Source organism: Chrysemys picta, chromosome 1 (genome assembly GCF_011386835.1).
Source record: "Chrysemys picta bellii isolate R12L10 chromosome 1, ASM1138683v2, whole genome shotgun sequence".
NCBI classification, from domain to species: domain Eukaryota; kingdom Metazoa; phylum Chordata; order Testudines; family Emydidae; genus Chrysemys; species Chrysemys picta.
In genome coordinates, this window is record NC_088791.1 from 239,545,843 (window position 1) to 239,573,578 (window position 27,736).

A 27,736-nucleotide genomic window follows, 5' to 3' on the forward strand; every position below is an offset into this window, starting at 1 on the left:
TTGAGCTGCTTAATCCACTCCCTGTACTGGTTACCAGTCTAGTAAATGTGCAAAGTTGCCAGCTCCTTCACTATCTGCTGGTATGCATGATCATTCCTGGTACTTTTACTAAAGGCCACAGTTGTGCTATCCTCAGACCAGAGAGTCACCAAAATCTGGCTGTGGTCCCATGACCATGAAACAGCACGCTTTGTAAAAGGCTTGTTCTGCTCAGACCTTTAGTCTTAAAGGTGCCACAGGACCCCCTGTTGCTTTTTACAGATTCAGACTAACACAGCTACCCCTCTGATACTTGTTCTGCTCAGTCTCCATTGCAAACACAGAAGGCTCTCTGATGGTGTGTTTGCAGCTCAGTGGTCAGAAGACAATGGAAGGGTTAATGCTGTTTTTACTTGAGTTGATTGGAGATTGTTGGGATAGAGAGGACAAAGGAAGTTGGCCCATGGTATTGTAAGATAGTTTTGGTGGACTCTCAGCACCTGAGTCAAGCAGGACTCCATCTACACTGCACAGCAATAGGGCTTGGACCCTGACTCCTGGCTTGATATGGTCTCAGACCCTTCACCTCCACAGGATCGTAGGATCCTAGGTCCAAGCCTGAGTCTGAGAGATGTGTGCAGATGGAATTGGGGTTTGGTGGCCCCCCAGGGACTCTAAGCTGCTATGAAAATACATGAAGGGTGCCAAAAAAAGGCATAAGTTTTAACCAACTTAGAGTCCCTCTAAACTTATCTCTGAATTTGCCCTAAATATACTCTCCTATATTCCTGCTTCCTTTTGTACTAGTGCCTACATTTTACATAAAAGAATAAGCAATGTTATGCTATTCCCTCACATATTGACTCCCATACCTTATTGGAACTGGTTGCCATTTTCCATCAAAGTAAAACTTTCTCAACAATAATAACACTATATTGGCAGGTTATTAAGTTGCAAGGGTATTACCTCCTTCCCCCACTACACTTCATCTGTTCCTCTTTAATGGTGTAATGTAAATATTACAAAAGCACAAACACTCGGAGCTGAAATTGGAACTTTTACTCTTAACTCACATATTACACAATATATAGTCTCCCAGTGTACAAGTGCACAATTGATACAGGCATCTTATTGAAGCATTGCTTTGTCAGTCTTGGAGAGTATGAAGTATCATCTTGTAGTAGAGGGAGGGAGTCTGAAGCACTGGGCCTGGTGCAAGATCTAAGGCCTAAGCCAAAGGCTGTAAACGAAAGTCAGGTCATGTATTAAAGCAAATTCTTAAAGATTCACTGTCCAGTATATGAACTTGGCAAAGTTGTTGCTAGCATATTAGGCATTAAATATGTAAATATATTTCAAAGCTAGTACAGATACACCCCGATTTAGTACAAGATAAGATGGTTTGACAGAACAATGAATAGGGATGTTGTGTCCAATATATTGGAAACAAGGGAAGGTAACACACAAATGTCATGAAACACGTAAGGTGGTACGCACATTATGAGTCTCAGTTGTTTGTTTCAGTCTGTAAATGTTGGGGTACCTCACCTTAACCCTTTGTGTGGCCTAGGGGACAGCAGAAACTTCTGCTGCTGACTGAGCCACTCCTTGCCACTGGTAAATCATGTGTTAGTTTACCTGTAACCATGGAACCAGGGCACTAGGACTGTGCCTTGAAGGCAATAAACCTGGCCAAGTGCCTTTATCACCAAACCATGCCTGTGGTCTTTCTTTATGAGTAACATAAAGGTCTGCTAAATTAGCAGGCTGCATTATCTGCTAGTGCTGATAACACTGGAGCACCAAGAACAGAAACACTGAGCAGCTTGAACAGTGTTGCAGAGGCAATGGCATTCCAGCCTTCAGCACTCAACAACACTCACCAGTCTATAGACTAGAGATGTTTAAGAAATAAATTAAAAATATATTTATTCTATTGCAAGTTTTATTTTGTACAAAATAAGTTCTGTGAGGTAGAAACCAAGAGCTCTGGGCTCCATTTCTGGCTTTTCCATATTAACATCTCTCCATTTCTTCTCCCCCCTTTTGTCTATTTTAATTGTAAACATGTCAGGGAAGGCACTACCTCTCATTATTTGTTTGTACAGTACCTAGGTCACTAGGGCCCTTGTCTAGGCAGTATTGAAATATCAATAATAATTAAGAAAAGCTGAGAAATTGGACAAAATCCCACTCTGATTTACCAGGAGTGATACCAAAGAGAATAACTTGTGACATTATCTGGATTGGTATATTTTGAACCAAAATATGGCTGCTAGAACCAGTGGAGAACAAGTGTGTGTGTGTGTGTGTGTGTGTGTGTGTGAGCAATGTGGAGGGAGGCAGTATGCCTGTGTAAGGAGTAATGCCTGCTGGATGTCTGAGGAGGTGTACCGAGAATGCTGATCTTGCAGCCAGAGCTCCTCCTTCAGTGCATGCAACAACAGTGGCTTTCATAGTGCAGGCAGTAAGTAGCATTATGGCTGCCTCCTGTGTGAATATATTACAGAAGGGGAATGGGTGCATTCCATAACATACTCACTGACAGCAGTAAAGCCTATAATTACAATGGGCCTAACCCTGCAAGGTATTGTGCACCTTCTGCGATGAATTTAGAGCTTTCTTTATGGGACTCACTAGCCCCTGTGAAATGCACAGCACATTGCAGGATCAGGCCCTTGTGGGCACTTAAGATCAGGAATGTATTGAGGATTATTTCACTTTTTTACTGATAGAGACAGAATATGTGAAGAGAATGATGGCTTCTTTTTAGGTGCTCAATTAGGGCCAAAATCTGCCCTCAGATGTAACATGCCAACACCATTATTATTCTACGTGAGATCTGGTGTGCATATCTAAGATCTCACTATCTCATATAAAGGTCCCAGGAGTGATAATGACAGTGGTTAGAGTGTGAAGGAAGTCTGAAGTAAACCTGAGGGGAGGGGGGGGGGGAAAGGATTATAAAAAGTTGCCTACAAATTAGAGGAGTTCTAATCTCCTAGGCACAAGCAAAAGGCTCACATCATTCTGTCCAGCACCTGTTGTCTTCATGTCTATGTAGTGAAAGATTTGTGCTATAAAAAGCCACTCTACATTGACAAGTGAAAGGCATTTCTATGAGGGAAGAATGAGTATTAAAGGCCAAGAAACTGCCTCTTGAATTCATAGACATTTCTAAAGGTTCTGTATTCTTTTTCTTCTGCAATATGCAAAAGTATTTGTTTGAAAGAAATTCAAAAGAACAAATGCCAATGACAGAAAAGAGTGACCTCGGAGAAATCCATGTCTTATCACACTGCACAGTGCTGTGTATCAAACATGTGTGTTCTTAAAAAAAATAAATGCAAAATGGAAAGAAAAGTGGGGGAAAGTATTTATTTATCCTAATCTCTCTCAGACATATTTCATGTTCTAGAAGTAATTTCGCCCATCATTCCTGATTCATCCAACTGCTGTTTTATTCTATGCTTTGCAAGGGCAAATGGACACCCACACCATTTGCAAAAGGTCTACAAGCTGAAAAATGTAGAAACATACCACAGTCTGAAATGTTGCTAAAAATATCTGTTTCATAAAATTGTGAGGGTTTTTTTTTTTTTTAATCTCAGTCATGTTGGCTGGAAGCTTGGCCAAGAGAGTTCATGACAGATTGTCAGCATAAGATTTCCCCAATAAAGATATTCATTTTGCTACATTCTGCTTTGTAATGAACTGAGATTCTAATTACACTTCGAATGGACGCTTGCTAGATTTTTATTGGCATGGCTAATATTTAGAAGGAGAGAGATGAGCTAGTGGTGAAAATTTGTGTCTATAAAAATAAGATGGAGCAGCCACAGCAAATTATTTAACAGGAAATTATTTCCTGCAACCTTCCACAAGTGATGTAAACTTTATCTAAATAAATACTCATTACAAATGAAGCACATAATTTTGATCTCACTCATATAAGGTTTACACTGACTTTGTTTCAGAGTAACAGCCGTGTTAGTCTGTATCCGCAAAAAGAAGAACAGGAGTACTTGTGGCACCTTAGAGACTAACAAATTTGTTAGTCTCTAAGGTGCCACAAGTACTCCTGTTCTTCTTTTTACTGACTTTGTTATTTCTTGTGATTTACACTAGTGAATTAGCTTGAAAATGAGGCCCAAAACTTGTACATATTAGGGAATATACAGCATTATGCTGATTTAGCTTGTTTTCTCAAAGCTTCAAACACCAAAACTAGTTATGTTTTTCTTATTACCTTGTAGAGAAACTTCCTTCAAAAATGATTATATCCCCTATAAATAAAATGAAGTACTTACATACTATGGTAATAGGTGCCAGTTTAAAAACCCTTAAACAGATAAACACAGAATAAAACAAACAAACAAAAATCACAGTTGCTTGGTAAGATTTCGAATAGTCTCCGATCTCTATGATTCCCATTTAAAATCCTTGCTTGTAGTATTGACACACACCTGTGTGTGTGTGATAGGGAGCTCTGCTTACTGCTGGAAGGCACATCCTCCTGGCTGTTCTGGAGATTAGCTCCACCAAGCAGACACCCCTTCCTGTGATTGCACTCCATCTCTCTCTGTCTGCAGCCCCTCTCATCCCAGGAGCTGCTGCTTCCTTTCTGTGTGTTGGCCCTCCAGCCAGGTCACTCAGCAGTTTTCCCTTTCCAGGATGTTCAGTCAAGGTCTCCCTCCACAGGCAGTCCTCACATCCTCTACCCTGACTATGTCTCTTCAGCAGTCTTCATATCCACTGCCCTTAGCTTTTCCACTCTGCAGTGGTTGGTAGGGGAACCCAGGCCCACCCTCTACTATGGGTTCCAGTCCAGGGCCCTGTAGTGAACAGTTAAGGTCTGCATCTACATCAGCTTTACTGCTCTTACCATGGACTCCTTCCTACCATGCTGCTTCTTCCCTTCCTTTCCCCTTACCTCAGGGAGCGGTGGGGGGAGATGCAAGGGGGAGGACCGCAGGCTTCCCCACTGCTCCCCACATTGTTGCCAGCGTTCTGGCTATATAGCATCTTCGTCTATTCCCTCACAGATGAGCTTCCTTCTAACTAGCGTCCCGCACACAACCTAAATCTCCCCCTTTGCAGCCTAATTGGCTGATTGGGCCCACCTGCCCTAATTCAGCTCTTTCAGGGCCGATGTGGTGAATACACTCCGTTGCACTGTGATTTGTGCTTCACCAACCAGTTATAACTGATACAAGAAGTTGGCAGCTTGAATATGGCAGAAGGCACCATGGTCCTTTGCACAGGTTGCAGGACTGGAAGTCAGAAGACGTACCTGAGTTTTATTGGTTCTGCCACTGATTTCCTATGAGACTTTGAGCGAATCACTTACGACCTGGTTTTCAGAGGAGCTGAGTTGTCAAGAGTAATGGATGTGTGCTCAGAACCTCTGAAAATCAGATTAATCTCTCTGCCTCATTTCTCTTTCTGTAAAATGGAGATAATGATATTAATTCATGCTTATATAGTGCTTTTTATCTGGAGATCTCTAAGCACTATATAAGTGCTGAGTGCTATTTATGTGATTCTGTTAATAATTCTGATATTGCATGTTTCAGAAAAATGCTCTTATATGTTGTACATAAGGTAATGGCTAACTATGTCAGTCCACAGGATTATTGTTTTTACTTTGTGTTTGGTGCTATTTTCGGACTATTTAGCTCTTGACTCTTTCACACCTTCCTGTTTTGCTAAAAAGGTGTGTTGCAACCACACATTAAATTGTCTCAAATGAAACTGGGAAATTCTTATTTAAGAGTCAGTACCTTACTGCCAGATAAATGTTTAGGGCTCTAGTCCCCATTCAGTAAGCAAACAGCTTCTCTTTGAATCAATATCACTATATGTTAAGTACAGGAGGAAAGTCCCATTAAAGACAATGAAATTTAAACATGTGCTTAAAGTTTAGCACACACGTGTAGTTTACTGAATAGGGATGGTTTACTAAAAGGAAGCATCCAACCCTAACATCAGAAGTTTCCAAGCAGATGATTTAGAAATAAAGCAAACACTGTATGCTGATGATTTGCTCCTCAGATCCTGACATTGCTATTAATAGGGAGTTTTTCTCTAATATCTTGAAATCAGGATGAAATGGGCAAAAAATGGGGTTTTGCCTCTTAGTAAAGTCTGCTTCCCAACCCATTTTATGTGTTCTCTTCTGTGATAGAATGTACAAGGATTTAAGTTCTGAGTTGTCCAATTTTTGCCTGACTTTAATTCAGCAATAAACACAGTGTTTCCCAAACTTGGGACGCCGCTTATGTAGGGAAAGCCCCTGGCGGGCCGGGCCGGTTTGTTTACCTGCCGCGTCCGCAGATCCGGCCGATTGCGGCTCACACTGGCCGCGGTTCGCTGCTCCAGGCCAATGGGAGTTGCTGGAAGCGGCAGCCAGGACATCCCTCAGCCTGCGCCGCTTCCCACAGCCTCCATTGGCCTGGAGCAGCGAACCGCGGCCAGTGGGAGCCACGATCGGCCGGACTTGCAGACAGGGCAGGTAAACAAATCGGCCCGGCCTGCCAGGGGCTTTCCCTACACAAGCGGCGACCTCAGTTTGAGAAACACTGCACTAAAAGATAGAAAACTAAGTAATCCTTATTACCTGGTGGGGGCACTTAGACACAATAAAAATGGTCTTAGTGCCTCAGTTAACAAATTTATATATGGTCTCTTTCATTTCCAACTCACTTTTCCAGAAGTATTTTTCTCTCTGCTTAGGTTACATTTTCTTAAGCAAGTTTCCCTGCATTACAATTTGGCACACATAAGTCTCAATGCCCTGCTGTGAAATCACATGATGATATCTGGCTTAGTCTATGTTGTTTCACTCTTTCTTTGCAGTTTTTGCTCCCATCTCTGCAGCTATTCAAGGTTGGGCCCTTACTTAACAATTCATAAGGGTTGCTCACTATTGCTGTGAGTATGAAGGGTGCTGAGAGTAAGATATCACGTTTCAGGAATCAGTCATTTTTAATGCCAGAAGCTCTAACCATGTTATCTAGTACATAGCTGCACAGTGCACTGGAGACTGAAAGTGTTAAAGGTCTATAAGGACTAGTTATTTTTAGCTGTTGTTACAGTAAAAGCACCTATGTCACCACTTTACCTTTTTACTTACTCTGGGTGAAATACATCCCTGTGGAGAGGGCCAGCACAAGGCCCATGTGCAACTGAAGTCCCACTTGCACCCTCTTTTGAGGGACTTAAAATGATCCGTAGGTATGGTGTTGATATGACGTGTAGGCCCCTTGGTAAAGGTCCCCTGTTCTTTGCAAACAAATCTTGTTTCAGACTTAACAAACTCACTACACCAAACACATCTCTTCCAGGTTATTTATCCAGAAGGGATAACATAAGGTATCCACAGAAAGCTCATAACTTATCAAAACTCATAGTCATTGTGAGATGAGTGTATAGGTAGTACTTAAGGAATAATGTAACTATAGTGAAAGTATGCTTTGTGGACTTTGAGTAAAAGTCAGTCACCAAGGGATAATGTCGTGGTGCAGGAGGGAGTTGTCACCCCTGCCTGGTTAGCTGGTAACATAATGCAAAGATCAGTTGTCTAGCCTTGCTCCACCCCTGGACTGTCAACAGAAAACCATCAGAGATAACTGCAAACAATCAAAACCTTGGAGGTAAAAAAGACACATTACAATAGACAGGGGATCGCCCTGTCTGTGAATAAAGACTGTTTCAGTATAACACATGGTGGGGAGGGGCACTCTGTATCCATTAACAGAGGAGACATTATGGAGCAGGGGTGTTTAAATGAAAGTTTGCATCCTGGTTCCTATAAAACCAATCAGCTCTCCGATAGACTGAACATTGCGGGGAACACCTACTTTACTACATAAGAAAGGTGACTTAATAAGTGTAGGCATTTTATGATTTTGTTTTGTTTCATAACCACTTGTTTCTACCACTCATTTGGTTCTAGTGGAATCGCTATTCCTTCTTAAATAAACCTTCTCTTGTTTTATTACAAGTGCTGTGTGTTACACAGGTGCAGTGATTTAAGGTAAAACTAGTAGACTAGGGTGAAGTGCTTCTTTGGGGGCAGAGGATCTGGGATTTCTGTGAGAAGCCAGTGTCAGGGGCTGAATATCAGAGGGGAACGCTTCAAAGGGATGTGGGGCACACCTATTGTTTACCCGCAAGGCAAAGACAGAGCTGGCATAGCTTAGAGACTAGTGCTTGAATGGCAGACAGGCTGGTGGTGTTAGTGAGCTAACATCCAGCCACTATGGGCAAGGCCACCTTTCACTAGAGGCAGGAGGTAACAAGGTGACTCCGGTCCCGGGTATCCCAAGAACAGTCACAGTTGACCATCTGCAGAGAGATAATCTCATCCTCTGTATGGATTTTGTCACATTATTATTAAGGCATCTTTCAATATTTGGGTACTATCTTGGGCTAACGCCATCTCTGCTATACTCCATTAATGTATTTGGCCCTGAGACTTTTCTCCCGTTACACAGAAAAATACTAGAGTGTGTCCTCTATAGTTCTGTTTGGTTCCAATTTTGCACTAGGCCGCTACAGTATCTGTTATTGTTAGGTGTTCTGTTACAACAGTGGTTCCCAAACTGGGGTTCGTGAACCCCTGGGGGTTCGCTAAATGTTACAGGGGGTTCTCGGGAAAAAATTCCCTAGTGGCAGACAGAGCTGTCCCTAGGGACCCCGGGCAGCATGGGGCCAGCAGCCTGGAGCCCCTGGACTTCCAAGAGCTAAGCAGATCAAAGCAAACATATCTATCACACTGAGGAGATATAAACTTCAAGACTCCTTATAAGAAATGGAACGGGAGGTGGATATTTTTTGTTGCTTTTAAAATTAAATAGGCAGCTAGTATTGTTTTTAAATTATGAAGAACAAGTTTAAGCTTTCTTGTAACGTGCGTTGTTGCCTGGACTGCTCAAGACCGGAATGCTTGTGTAGGAGGAACTCTTTGAGTTGGCTTCTTAAATACCTTCATGCTGTTTCACATCTGATACTCCTTGATGAAACATAGGAGCCTTGTCTTATAACAGGCTTATTCAAAGTGATACAAGCTACGGAAGTGAGATCTTGGAAGAGTGTTGCCATTTTCATAATGTAATAAAAATATTGTAATAATAAATAATAATTAATAATAAATAGTAATAGGCATGTCATAGAAACAAATTTTATATTTCCAAGGTCACTGCTTTTATAATTTATACTCGGGTAAAGGAGAAAATCCCTGGAAATATTCATTCTTAGGAGGGAGTTCGTGAGACTTGACATTTTAGTGAAGGGAGTTCACAGGTTGTTAAAGTTTGGGAACCACTGTGATACAAGATTCTCTTGCTCAATTTCACGTTTATTCAGAGAATCTGCAATTTCATTTCTTCGAGTGCATGTTTTGCCCGGAGGTGATCCCTCTATCTCAGATTGTTTCACTAGTACTGTATGTCTAATACAACATCAGTACTACATTTAATCAAGATTGAGTTTATGCAACATTTTGCTTAAAAGATTTTCAAAATTTAATTTATACCTTGTAGAGTTGGGTTTTTGACTCTGTCATGAAATCAAGCACTTGGAAAATAAGTAATCCCGAATGTGTATTTCATAGATGGGCAGTGAGTATAGAGGCCTGCCTCACTCTTTATATAGCAGTTCTGCTTGCCTTCAATCTCATTAAAATTGAAGATCCTTTGGGAATTTAAGTCATGGTTTGATTATGCCTCGGGTTAGCCACTTTAGCTCTTTTTTGGTGGTCTTCAAAATCTAGTTTTCTTAAACTTTAAACAGTTGTGAGCTGTCACATGAGGCAGTGTAAATGTATTTTGTTTTGACAATAAAGCACCATATCCGTGCACTCAACTCTCTGAACACAGCTACCCCTCTGATACTATCTCTGAATTTGGGTTGACTAATAATTAATGAATACAATTCAGCTGGTTTTAGGCCTTTTATATTTAACTACTTGATAGCAATTGACTTCACACTTGGAGACCCGGAAAACCAAGCTCCTGGTAGAAAATAATTGATCTCCAGTTTTCACAAATGTGCTATCACATTCCAGAAATGAGTGTCTGTCTGGAAATTTATTTAATAACACATAGCACGTGTCTTTTCAAAGGGTCACACCAACGGTAAGTCTCTCAATAAACCTCTGAAGTAAGTAAATATTATCCCCATTTTACAGATGATGCACAGAGAAGTTCAGGTTAAAATTTTACAAAAGATTTTGGGTGCCCATCCTTGGTCTGATTTTTCAGAAGTGTCGGGATATGCCATGCCAATTGAAATCAAAGGTAGCTATGAAAATTAGTACCAAGGTTGCTCAAATTGGACACACAACGTCTCAATATATTTTAGCTTATGTTACTTTAACAGAGTTCGGTATAAACACAGAAGAAGCCTTTGACTCCCACTCCCCTGCTCTTTCTTGTGCAATCTATTGACTGTCACATTTTTTTGCAAAGTGCCCAATAAATGAGTATTTTTAAATATTACTGAACAGTGGACTCTTCATATAAGCATCATGGAATGGAGATTTAATAAGTAGGTGTGACAGTGCATGACTCACCCCTGCGGCGCCTCCTGCTGGTCATCTCTGGGAATTAGTGTTTCCAGCCTCCAGAGCACCCTCTGCAGGCCAGTGTCCACTGCCCCCCTGTGTCCCTCCTGGGACCCAGTAACCCCACAGTCTCTGGGTCTCCCCCTTCCAGGGGAACCCCCACCCCCTATCCCCACCTCACCTCAGTATATGGCTACTGCCCAGTCCCCATCTAGCCCCCATTCACTGGGGCAGACTGCGGTGTATACATCACTCATCACAGGCAAGAGGGGTTTGGACCTGCTGCCTCTGCCTACCCTTGGGCTGCCCCCTGCAATCCCAGTACCTATTCAGCATCATACTAGGCCTGCAGCCTGGGGGTTTCCAGGCCAGAGCTCCCCAGCTCCTCTGGCCTTTCCACAGCCCTGCTCCTATGCAGGTACACTCCCCGGCAGCCAGGCCCCTCCCTCTCAAAGGCTAGAGAGAGAGAGTCTGTTTGCTCCTGGCCCGCTGCTCTTTTATAAGGGCCAGCTTCGGCCTGATTGGGACATGGCCGCAGCTGTGGCTGTTTCCCAAATCAGCAGAGGCTTGCTGCTTTCCTAGCAGCAGCCCTCTTGCAGTCTCAGCCCTCTCCCAGGGCTGATTTCAAGCCCTACAGGGCAGGAACGGATGACCACCCCGCTACAGTAAGTCATCCCTCTAACATTTTAACATTTGAATGATTGGAAGGCAGCAAACTGAGGGCTTGATCCTGTAATCTCAGTATACCCAGAACTCTGTTGTTATAAATGGGAGTCTTGGAGTGTGCAAAAAATTCCAGATCAGGTCCTTACCTCAACAAATGATCCCCCACTCCGGTCTGGCATCCATGCTGCAAGGTCGTATTTTTGAAATACTAATATTCCATTGGAATAAAATGTAGTAGTGGGCATGTAACCAATACCTCAGCCAGGCACTGGTGGTGCATTTGGCTCCATTTACCTGGTTCTGGTACATAAAGTAGTAGTAAAGTGATTAATAAAGTTTACGGGACGCGTGTTCCTATTTTTCCATTTGTAAGCAATCCAAGGGGTCTCTAGAATGGTGATGGGGAAAAGGCCATTTGTATTATGGTGGATTCCTTTCAGGAAGCTATTGTAAATCTGATGTAAATATTAACATACTACTTCATTTTTATTATTAACATTTTAATTTTTTTCATATTGCAGTCCTAGTCTAGAGGGAAATTTTGGGGACTTTTTCAGTGTGATGCAGCAGGATTTGCCCGTAAAATGATGGAGTGGAATCTCTGAACTGAATACATTCTAAATGATGCCATTGACATTGGGCACCATTGTGAAGTGCCTTGGCGTAGACATATAAAAGAGGTGACGGGATTGCAGGAATCTCCCTCCCACCTTTCCTTCCCCACCCTCTTGACATCCTGCACAAGATCTAGACACTCCCTGAACTTGGGGAGCAGAGAGATATCTCTAGAGCCCTCACAGGTTCAAGTACAATACAGTGGATACCCAGCCAAATCCAAGACATAAACATTTTGCTGTTTTGCTTCATTGTGGCTTTGAACTGCTTCCCAGAACCAGCAGTGCTCTTGCAATTGGCTCCCTTTGGGCTGATGCTTCCCTATGCCCCTCTGGTGCAATCCAGAAACAAAAAAGGGGACGTTAATACTGCTCAGAGCAGTAGTAGGCAACAAATATGTGAAGATACCTAACACTGCTTAGCAAACAGGACTCGATCATAGACTGGTTCTGAGGTGATACCATAATCGGTAAATATAATAATTATTTATTTCATATCCCTTAACAGTAAAACTCTGATGTTTCTTTTTCAGGCATCTTGTTTTCACTGGTGGTCGTGATGTATGTCATCTGGGTCCAGGCAATGGCTGATCTGGAAAACTACATGAATATGAAAAAAATTGATTGCCCAGACTTCGTTGCTTATGTGCACTATGGCTGGTCTTTCATACTGGCTCCTATAGGAATATTTTTTGCTTTGTTTGCAGGAATGCTCTTCCTATTAGTAGGGCGTACTATTCAACTGCACTCTGACTTATCACACATCTAATAATTGGTGTACTGGGATTGTGATAAAACTTTTAAACTGGAACACAAATTATGTACATTATTGCCATTACTACTATATAGCATTTGTAGAGGCACTTCCAGAATTGCTTAAGTTACATGTTTAATTGAGACGTTCCTATGGGACATAAAACTCACTATAGGAAAAAAATAACTTTCATTCCTATCCAATTTCTTTAAGTTCTTTAGGTACTACATGGAATGGTTCTCCACATAACATTAGTTGCAGCATTAGATCTCCCTGCAAACACGGGAGGGCAAAAAACCACCAACAACATAAAAATGGGTCAAATCTGGATTTTCTACGTTTGTCTTAGCCATTTACTTTGTGCCACTGTCAAAAAAGTCCTTGTGGAGAATGGTAAAGACAGAGGAAAACAAGTGTTCAACAGGGTAATTTAATCCACCTCCTCTCCCCCTTTCCAAAACTTTCCTTTGCTTTAATATGAACAAACACTTCTGCACTTAAAAATAGAGTACAGTTGTTCATGCAGTATCCACATGAACTGGGCAGTAGAGAAGATGATTCCAGTGAATAATGATTTGGGGCTAGTATCTACATGTAATAGCTTAAATGTCAACATGATATGTTTTGCTGCTATGTAAACATTTGAAAGCTGTATTCTTCTATATTCTGAAATCTGTGTTCTTTCGTTGCATGGTTCTGTAAGCCAAAATAATATAGTTAAACTACTAACTAAAGGTATGCCAAAATTATATAATAAAACATATGGTGTAGATTTTTTATATCAAGTTTTTACCTGGACATTTTGTAGGTATGTTTGATGATTGGCTTTTTCAAACATTATCTGTGATTTACATACTTTAAATAGTGAAAAATTGCTGTATAATGAGATTTTTAATTAAAAATGTTTATTATGAATATAAAGTGCACGAACATGTAATTCTTCTGCAGCCCTCAATTTTCTAAATATTTGTATATAAAATCTACAACATGATAGACCAAATCCTGCTTGCCTGCAAATAGTCCCAATGAAAGCAATGAGACTACTCCAGTGAGGAGGGAAGCAGGATTTGGACCTACATTGTGTAACTGGAGATAACTGCTGTGTGTGTTTGTGCCTGCGTGCATGAGTGTAGGTGCTTGTATTCCTAGAGTGGAGGGGGTAGAGTTCTAATATTAGGGAAAGTTCTTTTGCTTGATACTAGTTCTGGTTGAAATTCAACCCGAGAGCATGGGTAGAATTTGCACTTTGTAACTCAGTGCAAAGAAGTCTTGGATTGATGGAGAAACATAAAGATTATATGTTGGTTTCTTCTAGTACCCAGTGCTTCATTCCACAGCGGTTATGAGTACTAATGGCATCTCTAACTGGCAGGAAAGCAGTGACCTCTTAGAAGATGTGGTGAGATAGATTGTCTGTTGCTTCCAGTCCAGCAGCAATCCAAATTAACTCCCCACCCCTTGCAGATACAATACCCCTTGTATTATGATCCTGTCCTGAATTACATGATCATATGCTGTTTCTCAAATAATGCAGAATGTCCTCTTTTTTTCTCTATAACCTTAGATATTCAATGGCAATTGTGTGAGTCAATTTGATGATCAAAAACTATTTGACTAGAAAACATTGGCAAGCCCTATCCAACGCTCCTCAGGAGGGAATCCTTCTCCACAACCCCTTAGGAGGTCAGCAGGGGGTGACACACTTCCCTGCAACCCTTAGAAGCTGTGGTGTGCTGAGAAGCCTCAGAGCTGGGCTCCTTCCTGCAAACCTTACAATGTGTGCAACAGCAACTAATAGATTCTTCAAGGAATGAGCCAAAGGCTCCTGTGGAGCCCTTAATTCAGCCTATGTGCATTTTTAGAACTCTTTCTATTATGCAGCTAAATTGGCTAGCTACCTACGTGCAATTTAGCTTTCCTTAATGGTGCACTTTGGGCCAGACTGTGGCATAAACTAAATAGGAGGATAAAAGAGAGATGTACAATATGTCGTTCCCATACCGTTCACTTGGAAATTCAGTGATGCCTTTTTACTGAACTATGGAATCTTGCCTTTCTTTGAATGGATTATGTCACTCACATCTCAACAGCATGCTAATTTTTAGTAAAGGCTTGAATATTCCATTTAGCTGGTTACCCTCACTTTCTAGCCTGTACTAAATGGCTGAGACTCGGGACATTTTCACTCAAATTCACACTTTGGAATTATTCTACCATTGTGATGTAGCAATTACTTTAATTTCCATCATCTTTTCTGCTCTTATGGCAGAACTCAGGTGGCACAGAGCAGAATGGTGCCTTTTTTTGTGGAAACCCATTTTTCTCATTTATTCAAAGTACAGTAGTCAGATTATGGGATCTTTTGTTTAGACATCATGGGCTAGATCCTCATCTGGTGTAAAACAGCAGAGCTTCACTGATCTTAATAGAGCTCTGATGTTTTGCACCAGATCAGGATCTAATTTGGTTGTTTGGTTCTACTGTCGGTTGGGTAGTCTCTCCAATTTCCATAAAAAAACATGGGGGGCAGATTGTCACTACAAGCCCAGGCAACAGCTAGTCGCTGCCTTACACCTGTCATGCGGGCTACTTGGACTAGTTGTGTTGAGAGGGGCTTTGTTTACACACACTCACAATACGGCAGCCGGTGCAGCTGAGCCATTGGGCAGAATGTTATGATATGCTGCTGTTGTAGACCAGCAGTAAAGGGGGGGAAGAAGGGTGGGAATGGTGCCCAGAGGTGCTGTTTCCTGATGCGTCAAGCTGTGCCTAAACGCCTTTGGTACTTTGGTTTTCAATACATTTAATTACAGAGAAACGGCCTTTTAAGTACTCCAGGAAGGGCAGGCTAGCTAGAGAGTCTTGCTCTGTGGTATTCTTCAGATTTAAGGTTTATCTAGAAACACTGGTGGTGACACCACTATTTTCGCGATTAGAGCACAGTAAAAGATTTTTTAAAATGGTTAAATGCTTTAATCTAAATATCTGGTGAAATTCATCAAATGAATTTTTCCCAACTGTATCTCTATTTTAATTGACCTTGCAGCTGACCAGTCTGTGGGAAATAGTAAGAAAAAAATGTTTATCGACTAATTTATTTGGAAAAAGATTGTGAAAGGGGACGAATAAATAATAACAAATATTTTGTTCCCAGCTCCTATCACAGTACTATGTTGGAGGCTGGCGGTGTTACTAGGAATCTTGGTCCCCAGCGAAAAGGAGGTTGCGAGGGGCATTCACTTTGTGGAGAACAATGCAGAGGCAACACCATTGAGCAGTGCCCTCTGGCAGCCATTTGATGCAGCTGTTATTGGTTCCAGAGGAAGGGACTGACACAAAATGGAAATGCCGCTGTAGCTGGGATTACAATGAAAGATTCTTCCTAGTTTATTCCAGTTTCTAGGTGGGTTGCTTGAGTTCCTGCTGAGCATTATCTTCATTAGGTTCCTGGTAATTTATTAATATTTAAATTAGTGAGGCAAAGGAATTATATTCTTTGTGGAAACAAAGAAAGAATCTGGTTTTATTACTCTGCAGGGTGTTTAGCTATTAGTCACAAACTCCAAAAAAGCCCCGCGATGTGTTAGTAAACTGTTAATAACAGAACGTGCTGCTTTCCACATCCTTAAACAGCTGCTTATTCTCTTTTAATAGGTGATCCCAAGTATTAAACCTCACACAGGTGTTAGGTGATAAGTTATCACAGCCCTTACTCAGTCATGCAAGGAAGTGAGGCAAAGTTAAAAAAAACTGTGCGTGCATGAGAAAAGAAGACTGAGCAGGGACCAGATAACAGTCTTCAAATGTGTTAAGTGCTGTTATAAAGAGGATCATGATCAGTTGTTCTCCATGTCCACTGAAGGTAGGGCAAGAAGTAATGGGCTTAATCTGCAGCAAGGGAGATTTAGGTTAGATATTAGGAAAAACTTTCTAACTATATGGATAGTTAAGTTCTAGAATAGGCTTCCAAGGGAGGTTGTGGAATCCCCATCACTGGAGGTTTTTAAGAACAGGTTGGACAAACATCTGTCAGGGATGGTCAAGAACAGTGGTCTCCAATCTTTTTACGCCCACGATCACTTTTTGAATTTAAGGGCAACCCAGGATCTACCCCGCCCCTTCCATGAGGCCCTTCCCCTTCCCCAAAGCCCCGCCCCACTCACTTCATTCCCCCCCCCCCCCATCACTCACTCTCCCCCAACCTCACTCACTTTCACCCGGCTGGGGCAAGGAGTTTGGGTTTGGGAGGGAGTGCGGGCTCTGGGCTGGGGCTGGGGGTTGGGGTGCAGGAGGAGATGAGGGGTGGAAGCTCTGGGAGGGTGTTTGGGTCCAGGAGAGGACTCTGGGCTGGGGCAGAGTGTTGTGGTGCAAGAGGAGGTGCGAGGTGCTGGCTCTGGGAGGAGGCTCAGGGTGCAGGAGGGGGTTTGGGGTGCAGGATGGGTATGGGGTTCTGGCTTTGGGAGGGGGCTCAGGGCTGGGGGTTGGGGTGCAGCCTTCCGCCAGTGGCACTTACTGCGGGCGGCTCCCTGTTGGGGGCACAGTGAGGCCAAGGCAGGCTCCCTGCCTGCCCCGGCCCCACGCTGCTCCCGGAAGGGGCCAATGTGCTTCTGTGGCCCCTGGGAGAGAGGACGGGGGGCATGTAGCTCTGCGCACTGCCCCTCTCTGCAGGCACCACCCCCAAAGCTCCCATTGGCCAAAGTTCCTCATTCCCAGCCAGTGGGAGCTGCGGGGGCAGTGCTTACAGGCAGGAGCCTCATTCCCAGCCTCCAGGGGTTGCGGGGGCATGCTGGCCGCTTCTGGGAGTGGCGTGGGGCCGCGGCAGGCAGGGAGCCTGCCTTAGTGGCAGCCCTGCTACACCGCTCGAGATTGCGATCGACTGGGAGAGTCCCCAGGATCGACCGGTTGGTGACCACTGGTCTAGGAGGTTTGCCTGGTCCTGCCTCAATGTAGGGGGCTGGACTACATGACCTCTTGAGGTGCCTACCAGCCCTACATTTCTATGATTCTAAGCAAGTAGAAATAAGCTGCCCCTCACCCTTACTCCCCTGCATGGCCCTGCTCAGATTGTGTCCCCAGCTGAGGAGTAGGGAAGACAAAGAGCTACATGTGCAACACTCTCCTCTGTAGGGGGGCAGGGAGGGGATGGAGCCAGAGTCTCCATGAAGTCCACCAGGGTCTTTGATATTTCTAATTGATTTTACAAGAAAGATACTACACTGATGGGCAGTGGCATAAAACCTTAAAGTAGGCAGAGTGGAAAGAACCCTGCTTCTGTGCCCCCCCTCCCCACTTGTCAACCAGAGTAGCTGGCCAGGTGCACAGAAAGTGTAAACTGCTCCATTAAAAGGATGAAGTTATTAACTCATCCCCATAGCAAGGGGGAACTGTGATCATCTGAGTCATAATTCAATCCCTAGTCTGCTCCTGAGGCAGTGCAGCTATGTTACAATCTTAGCCCCTGTGAGTAACTGCTCACCAGTAAGAATAAGGGGTTCACAATCTGGCCCTAAAGGACTACAAAATATTCTCACAGCACAAAGCAGAAATTCACTGTCCTCTTAAATGGGAATAGCTCTACTTAGCCCCACCCTGAGGGTGGAATTTGAGCTAGTAACAGCTGAATTCAGAAGGCTGAGGCACTAAAGCCCAATAATTTATGAATCAGACACTAAGCCACAGTCTTGCCGTAGAGGATTGTAATGTCTTGAGCATGCTAACTACTGAATAGCTTGAATCAAATGTACCATTCTGCGGATATAATTAAGAATTCTTTCAAATTGAAACAAGGTACATACCATGTTGGGAAGCAGACTTACACAAACTGGCTTGCTTGCACTGTTCAAAAAATGTACTGTTTATATGTGTTCAAGAGAGAGCAAAAGCCTGCCTCAGTATACTAATTAGAACAGTAACTTATTCATAGATTCATAGATTTTAAGGCCAGAAAGGACCACTGTTATCAGCTTGTCTGACCTTCTGTATAACAAAGGCCATAGTATTTCCCTGTACTAATTTCTGCTTCATGACCAATAGCTGTAGTTAAAATAGAGCATAACTTTTTGAAAGACACCCAGTCTTGATTTAAAAATTACCAGTGATGGAGAATCCACCACAGCCCTTGGTACATTGTTCCAATGATTAATTACCCTCACTTTTTAAAAAAATGCCTTTTATTTCTAGTCTGAATTTGCCTAGCTTCAACTTCCAGCCACCGGTTCTTGTTATCCTTGTGTCTGCTAGAATGAAGAGCCCTCTATAATCCAATTTCAGTTTCCCATGTAGGCATCTATAGATTGTCATCAAGTCACCCCTTAACTTTCTCTTTGATAAACTAAGTAGATTGAGTCTATCACTGTTAGGTATATTTTCCAATCCTTTAATCGTTCTTATTGGTCTTCTCTGAACCATCTCCAGTTTATCAACATCCTCCTTGAGGTGTGGACACCAGAACTGGTTGCACTTGTACCAATTACAGAGGTAATATAGTCTTCCTACTCCTACCCGAGATTCCCATTTATACGTCCAAGGAGTGCATTAGCCCTTTTGACCAGAGCATTGCACTGGGAGCTCATAGTTGCTGATTATCTGCCATGACCCCCAAGTCTTTTTCAGAGTCACTGCTTCCCAGGATAGAGTCCCCCATCCTGGAAGTGTGGCTTACATTCTTTGTTCCTAGATTTATGACCTTACATTTGGTGAAATCCAAAACCAGAATTTCAGGGTCCAATTGGAAAAGTCCTGACTGCTGAAATTCACTTTATTAGAATCAAAATATACTCTCGGGTACACTGGAGTAAATCTGGTGTAGCTCAATTGAAGTCAAAGGAGTTAAGACAAAACAGAAGTTGGTACTTATTGATTAATGGTGTCAAAAGAGATGACAAATGCAAGTATAACTGTATCATATTGTCCTTCAGCCCTCCCCTATCCACTATATCCAGTTTAAGTGGGGCAGAATTTCCCTCTCCTCATCAACTTGAAACTTCATCATAGGACCTACCTATCTAAGAGACTGCTTCTCTCCCCCATGCCATGCTGCTACATAGTGGTTAGTCGAGGCACCTGTGCAAGAGCCCAATTGTTATAAAAGATAGTGGGGGGCTGGCAAGATGTTTTCCATTAGTGCTCCTCAGCTTTGGATCTTGTTTCTTACCCAGGTCTGTAACAACCTCATTTGGTTAGTCCTGGGCGTTGGGGCATACTTCCAGGCCCATCTTTTCTCCCTTGGCTGTGAGGAGAAGTGTGTTGTGCAGAACTGAGTAGTGGTGGTGTGGGATGTGTGGGAAGGCTGATTAGTTTGTTGCTGTCACTGGTTATTTGAACTGGGGTAAGTGACAGGTCATTTATTATTTATATATTTCTAAAAGGTGCTCAAGGGTGGGCAGAGATCTGGCTGGGTGCTCTTGTATTGTAGTTTGTACAAATCAAAACAAATAAATAAAGCATAAGGTGCTGTGATGGGATTACAGACCCCACATGAAGGCAAAAGGAGTGGCAGATCAGTATTGGGCCAAGAAGACCCTGCCTCTCAGCAGCTGTCAGGCATGCTCCCTATGGAGGGCCTGCTTAAAAGGGAGCTCTGCCAGTCTGGCAAGCGAGACCATGGGGGAGAGGCTGGCTGAAAGAAGGCAGACAGGCTGCAGCCATGGAGGCAGAGCAAGCTACAGGTCAAGGACTGTGACTGTGACTGTGAGTAAGACTTGACTGGGATCGCCCTTCCCACTGACTAAGTGGGGGACAACTGAACTGTAAGGATGAGCTGGGAAGCATCCACCTTCTCCTCACAGCTGAAGCCCTGAACTACTGGTACGGTGTAAGCAGAAGGCTAGGGCCATGCCCCACATGGATGGAAGGGAAAACAGGGAATATAGGAATCAGCCCAGGGGAGGCTGATTATGAGTGACAGTCAGAAGGAACTGAGCCACCCCACACCTCTCTCCCCTTGGGCACTGCACTGGGACCCAGTGGAGAGGGAGGGCCTAGGTCCCCCTAGCCTTCCCCCAGCCTCTTGAGAGATCCTGGAGGGTCCTGGGCGGAGGACAACAAACTGTGGCTTGGTTTCTGAGCCCCTGGACTATCTGGAAGAGCTGCCTCAAGGCTCAGAGAGACCGTTTGGTTGTGGCCTGACTACTAGGCCTGCTGGTTCCCGAGTGAAGCCTGGGCACACTAGAGCAGAAGAGGAACAAGCAAAAGATGGATTTTGACAACCCATTGAAATGGGTTATGCACCAGCAGCAACAACAGCAGCAGTCCCAATTATATTATTTCTCTATGAAATGGGAAATAAGGACAACCTGGGGAATTACAGACCAGTCAGCTTAACTTCAGTAGCTGGATCAGTTCTGGGTCTGGTTCTGTTCAATATCTTCATCAATGATTTAGATAATGGCATAGAGAATACACTTATAAAGTTTGTGGATGATACCAAGCCGGGAGGGGTTGCAAGTGCTTTGGAGGATACAATTAAAATTCAAAATGATCTGGACAAACTGGAGACATGGCCTGAAGTAAATAGGATGAAATTCAATAAGGACAAATGCAAAGTACTCCACTTAGGAAGGAACAATCAGTCGCACACATACAAAATGGAAAATGACTGCCTAGGAGGAGTACCGCAGAAAGGGATCTGGGGGTGACAGTAGATCACAAGCTAAATATGAGTGAACAGTGTAACACTGTTGCAAAAAAACAAAACAAATATCATTCTGGGATGTATTAGCAGGAGTGTTATAAGCAAGACATGAGAAGTAATTCTTCCACTCTACTCCACGCTTATTAGGCCTCAACTGTAGTATTGTGTCGACTTTTGGGCACCACATTTCAGGAAAGATGTGGACAAACTGAAGAAAGTCCAGAGAATAGCAACAAAAATGATTAAAGGTCAAGAAAACATGACCTATGAGGGGAGACTGAAAAAACTGAGTGTGTTTAATCTGGAGAAGAGAAGACTGAGAGGGGACATGATAACAGTTTTCAAGTGTATAAAAGGTTGTTACAAGGAGAAGGGAGACAAATTGTTCTCCATAGTCTCGGAGGACAAGCAGCAATGTGCTTAAATTGCAGCAAGGGAGGTTTAGGTTGGACATTAAGAAAAACTTCCTAACAGTCAGGGTGGTTAAGCACTGGAATAAATTGCCCAGGGTGGTTGTGGAATCTCCATCACTGGAGGTTTTTAAGAGCTGGTTAGATAAACACCTGTCAGGGATGGTCTAGATCACTACTTCTCAAAGCCAGTCCACCGCTTATGCAGGGAAAGCCCCTGGCGGTCTGGGCCGGTTTGTTTACCTGCTGCGTCTGCAGGTTCGGCTGATCGTGGCTCCCACTGGCCGCAGTTCACTGCTCCAGGCCAATGGGGGCTGCGGGAAGCCGCGCGGGCCAAGGGATGTGCTGGCCGCCCTTCCCGCAGCCCTCATTGGCCTGGAACAGCGAACCGCGGCCACTGGGAGCCGCGATTGGCTGAACCTGAGGACGCAGCAGGTAAACAAACCAGCCCGGCCCGCCAGGGGCTTTCCCTGCACAAGCAGCAAACTGGCTTTGAGAAGCACTGGTCTAGATAATACTTAGTCCTGCCATGAGTTCAGGGGACTGGACTAGATGACCTCTCAAGGTCGCTTCCAGTCCTACAATTCTATGATTCTATGAATTAATCTAGCAGTTGGCCGCCCAACAACAGCAAACAACTCATCAGGGATTTGGTGGCCCAGCAAAGAGACCAACGGCAGCAACTGGTGCAACTGGTGCAGTTGATGGCTGTTTCATCCCCAGGGCATGTCAGGGAGTTCCCTGGCAGGCAACACCAGCCTGGACCTGGCCTCAAGTCATCCATTGAAAGAAACAAAAATAGGGATGCAGGATGACCCAGAGGCATTACTGGTAACCTTTGAAAGGGTGGCCCTGGTGGCTAGCTGGCCTGCAAATAGCCACTCGACAGAGGCAGCCCAGGCTCTGTACTGGCATCTCAACACGAGGGCTGTACAAGACTTGCTTAAGACAGCCATGCTAGGCACCTTTGATATTTCTGCAGAGACATACTGCCAGTGATTTCAGGGGCTACCTGGGGCACAACTATGGGCGGTGGCCCAGGACCTGAGAGAACATTGCTGGCAGTGTTGAAAAGTTGGGAGACCAAATAGCCAAAATAATTGTCCTAGAACAGTTCACACATATTCTCCTGGCTGGAGGACAGGAATGGGTGATGTGCCAACATCCTGAAACCCTCTCCAAGACCATAACCTTGGTGGAGGATTACCATTTCTCCACAAGGCCCAGGGTGGAACCCCTTGGGTTGGTCCAGTCCCACCTCAACTGACCCAAGTGACAGGAAGGGAGAGTGGGGTGTGTGGCTCAGAAGAACAGGGCTACCTGGGCCCAGCAAGGGTGGGGGGGGGGAATCAAGAGTAGCAGATTGGGACATGCCTCCACCAGAACCAGGACATAAGAAGGGTGAGGGACCTGGGAGCCAGCCCCTCCCTGAAAATCTCAGGAGTCAAGATGGGGGCCCTCCTTGGGGACAGGGGTTTGTTTCATGTGTGGGGAGCCAGAACACTTCTGCTGTGACTACCCATACATGGACTGCCTCTATGACCAAGTGTGTGTGGCCGAATCATGGCCCATAAAAGGGGGCCAGGAAAACTATTAGAGCCCATACAGGTCAATGGTATGGAGGTCTGAGGATTGACTGACTCGAATTGCTCCCAGAGTCTGGTAAGGGAGAATCTGGAGTGGCCTGAAACAGTTCCCACAGGGACTGTCTCTTCGCGGTCCATTCATGGAGATACGCATCCTTACCCCACGGAAAATGTACAGCTGAGGATGAGGAACCACAATGAGGAGATCTGTGTGGGGACAGCCCTGAACCTGGCATATCCGGTGATAATTGGGTGAGATTAGAGAGCTTTTAGAGACCTGATGAGGTCTGAGAATGGGAGGCCCTGTGAAGGACCAACAGCAACGCTGGAGAAAAGGAAGTGGCAGAGCTGCAAGCCTTAGCAGGTGAAGACAGGAAGGAAGACCCGGGAGAAGGAACATTGGCCCCTGTGGACGATGCGTCAACTGGGGTGGGACAGACTTTTTCCTAGGGGGTCAAATGATAGGAGAAATTAAGTGAGCTGGCACTGACTGAAATATTTTTGGACAATTTGGATTTAGTTGAAGAACAAAGAAACAACCCATTAAACAACAAGCCTATTAACTACTTGTCCGGGTTAATGGTGAGGTGGTTGAACCTGAAACAATGGCCTGAAACAATGGCCACACTTTGAGCTAGCAGGAGAGAAAATAGAACAGTGAAGGACGATCAGATGAGGGAGGTTAGAATGCAATTGCTTGTCCCAATGAAGTACCTAAGGGAAATACTAGGTCTGGCACATGACACACCCTGTGGGGGACACGTTGCTCAGGAGAAAACGCTCTACTGAGTGACGTTTCATTTCTATTGGCTGGGTGTTCACCACGAGGTAGAAGAGTACTGCACCTCTTGTCTGGAATGCCAGTGGGCAAGTCAAGGCAAGGTACCCTGGGGCTTGCTGATACACCTCTCTGTGGTAGGGACTCCATTTGAGAGGATTGGCATGGACCTGGTGAGCCCATTGGAAAAGAGTACAGCCAGGTTCCAGCACATACTAGTCATATTAGATTATACCACATGGTCTCCTGACACAATTCCACTCTGCTCCACGAAAGCGACAGCCCTTGCTCCAGAGTTCATGAAAGTGTTCATCCAAATGGTTATCCCTCAGGAAATAATCACAGTTCCGGGCACCTACTTTATGTACCAACTTATGAGGGAACTGTATAGCCTGGTCAAGATAAAAGCTCTAAGAGCATCAGTGCACAACCCCCAATCCGATGGGCTGGTAGAGAGATTAAATAGACTTTGAAAAGTATGCTGCGGAAGTTTGTGGTCTTGGAGCCTCTCCATTGGGACCAATTATTTCTGCCACTCCTGTTCACCATCTGCAAAGTCCCTCAGAAGTCAAAAGGGTTTTCCCTGTTCAAATTATTATATGGGAGATTGCCAAGGAGAATACTGGGAGGATTGAAGTTCCAGGCCATGAACTCGATACAGTATATTCTATGACTGAGAGAGATGTTAAAGCTTTTAGAAGAGTTTGCAAGAGAAAATCTAACCAAAGCACAACAGGGGCAAGCACAAGCATACAACAAGGGAACTCATGTCCGGGAGTTCCAACTGGGGGACCTAGTGTTACTCCTTCCCACCTCAGAATCCAAACTGTTGGCTAGATGGTAAGGCCCTTTTGAAGTGATGAGATGAACGGGGGGCAGTAAATTATAAGATGACAAGAGGAAAGATACTAATGTGTACCAGGTCAACCTGCTAAAGGCCTGGAAAGATCAGGAAGGGCTCCTGGTAATGCCGTTTCCCCCAGAACTGGAACTCGGGCCCCAGGCTCCTGCAGCTCCACCCAAGTCCTAGTGGGAGAAGATCTACACGTGGAGCATAAGCAGCAAATTCAAAATCTCACCCAGTTCTTCTTGTTAGTCTTTTCCACAGTTCCAGGACAGACTCACTTAGCGTTCCACTTAGGGTTTGGCTGCTGGGCCCCTGGACTTCCCAGGAGAGCAGCCTCAAGGCTTGGAGAGACTGTTTGGCTGTGTCCTGACCACTAGGTCTGCTGGATCCTAAGTGAAGCCTGCTACAGGTGCCTTTCAGAATAGACAGTGATGTAAAATTGGATAAATAGAAAGGGATGGTCTCTGTGATGTCATTTCTACATACAGCAAATTGTTCTTTCCCATACAATGCCCTGAAGGAAAGCAGAGAAGGATGGCATCATCAGTGAAGCAGGGAGGGGACCACACACAGACATTTCCCTCTAAAATAACTTAGGTGGGTTTCAGACATCAGACTGGACAAGAAAAATCTCTGAATTAGTATCCCTTTAAGATGGAAACAAAAGTACGGTAAATAAGAGAGAAACCCAGAGAGATAATGAAAAATGTTTCCTCTCTACATCAAATTGACTTATCCTCTGTTATGCGGCTTTACTTTGAAACAGATCAGTCTCACTGCAACACGTTTAATGCTGCCAGCCACCACATGCTTATTTGGCAGCTATTTAAAGCTCATATCATATTGCTCTGTTGCAATGCTAGGAACCCACGTTCCAACTGGTATACAACTGATCTAAACAGAAATCAGCTTCAGGTTTTGTTCCCTAAAATTAAATGTAATGGCATGATCTCTATGATCCTTTTTTTTTTTTTTTTGCATTATTACTTTTTAGAACAGTGTTTTGCTAGCACCACAGGGGAAATTCAGTTGGGTTGTCAGTCTGATATACTGTATTATCAGATACGTTAGCTTTTCCTCCCTCTTACATTTGCTTAAGAGCTTATAAACCACAGAGAATAAAAAGTGCTAAATAGAATGAAATGACCTGTCAAGGATAGATATAGTATTTGTGAATGACTTAAAAAAATGTACCAGCTTCAGGCAATCCAATATGACTGAGTCTTTATGTTATCTTGAAACTTGGCCCTTTTCTTTTTTTTCTCCCAAGTAAAGTGCTTTTGATGGTCATTGAGCTTTGATGGTTGCTTCTTGAAAAGGACCCATTTTGTCTTCCCAAATTAAGTCCAAGGCATGGTTTTCATAGCAGTAGAGGGCAAGGATGATTAAATGAGAAATAGATTTGAATCCTGCTCTTAATATAATGAGTCTGATCTCGAATTTTATGAAACATTCAACAAAGTCAAGACAAGCAACTCCCAAGAAGAATTAACCAGTAAGCACTTTATACAGGATTTGGAGGTTTTATTAGCAGAGGATAGGAGGATTTTCTATGTGGAGTAAAGTGACCAATCTTGGCTTAATGCAGCTGTTAACCCTAATGGATAAATTCAACTGAGGAGTTTGGGTGATCAAATTACATTTAACCCATCTCAGAAAATATGTGATAATGTTGTACGCTGAAGCACCAGAGGAATGGTAGGGATTGGTAAGGCCACTATATTTTTGGATGCAGTTCTGCTTTTTTATTTTTTTTTAAGGGTGAGGCAAGCAACAGTCATGAAAAGGAGAGTAGTTAACTCAGAAACCTTTGCAGGTTGTAGGGCTTTGGCCATGGGTGGTTTGGAATGACCATTGGGTAGTTTCAGCAATGTCCTTTTTCTGGAATATTCCTGAACAAATGATAAAGTTTACCTTAAGTTGCTTAGGTGAGTTCCTCACTCCTACTGTGGATCTTTATGCCACATATGGGGGCCAGAGCAGCATAAATAGGGCCCTAAAAGCTCCAGTTCCAACTATAGGAAAATTCTTCCTGTGTAGGCATGGAAGACAGCCATGTAAGGTCCTCTGAGGGCTCCTTTGCTCAGGAGTGGGTAAAGGTGGCTTAAAGCCAACTTAGCTCCTGTCCTCCTGTGCCACGAGTTCTGCACTACCCGCACCTCTAAGCACAGAATATCATCCATAGTGTCTAGGCAAAAAGGCAGCTTAGAAACTGACTGTGGTGAAGTAGTTCAGTGCTATAGGGTCTTCCAAGAGAAGCTAAGGCCACTGCAGAAATAAACAGTTGTGGCTGAAGTGCAGCAAGAATTGGCATTGTGGGATTCAGTCTCTCCCTCTAATTGACCAGATGCAGAGAGAGAAATAACAAGTAGCATAAGTTGTAGAGCAGAGACCTATTATTCTAGTTCCACCTTTGAATAAAATAAATGTATTTAATCACAACGCAGCCAGTGGAACTCCTTAGCACTAAATATTGTTAGGGCCAAGAGCATAGTGACATTCAAAAAAGATTTGTAAGGATATGTTCATCAACAGTTACATTCGATAGAATCTTTTTTTTTCAGAAGGGCTATAAACCCTCATGATTCAGAGAAAGAAATTCCTATAGAGTATTTCATAATTTTCACATTTCATCTGAAGCACCTGGCTCTGGCCACTGTTACAGAAAGAAAACTTGACTCGATGGACTATTGCTCCAGATTTTGCCAATCTTAATCACATTGGGTGGTGCCTTATTCTATGAATAATCCCATTGAAATCAATGGGGCTACTTGCTAAATCTTACAGTATGAGTAAGGATAGCTCTAATTTCATAAGAGCTAGATTCTGAACCCCTTACTCAACATACTAAGCAATTACTCAGCCATGTAATCCCAGAAAAATCAATTAGACTATTTGGGTAA

The 27,736-nt window shown here is 43.7% G+C and overlaps 1 protein-coding gene across 1 annotated transcript in view; it reads left to right on the plus strand.

Moving 5' to 3' along the window:
• The window catches only part of TMEM182 (transmembrane protein 182), a 30,418-nt gene extending 16,312 nt beyond the window's left edge, over positions 1-14,106 (plus strand). Inside the window, exon 5 of the mRNA XM_005309663.5 lies at positions 12,360-14,106. Within this exon, the coding sequence (XP_005309720.1) occupies positions 12,360-12,595 (236 nt within the window). The 3' untranslated portion in view covers positions 12,596-14,106. The remainder of the gene's footprint in view (positions 1-12,359) is intronic.
• Positions 14,107-27,736: the final 13,630 nt, after the last annotated feature.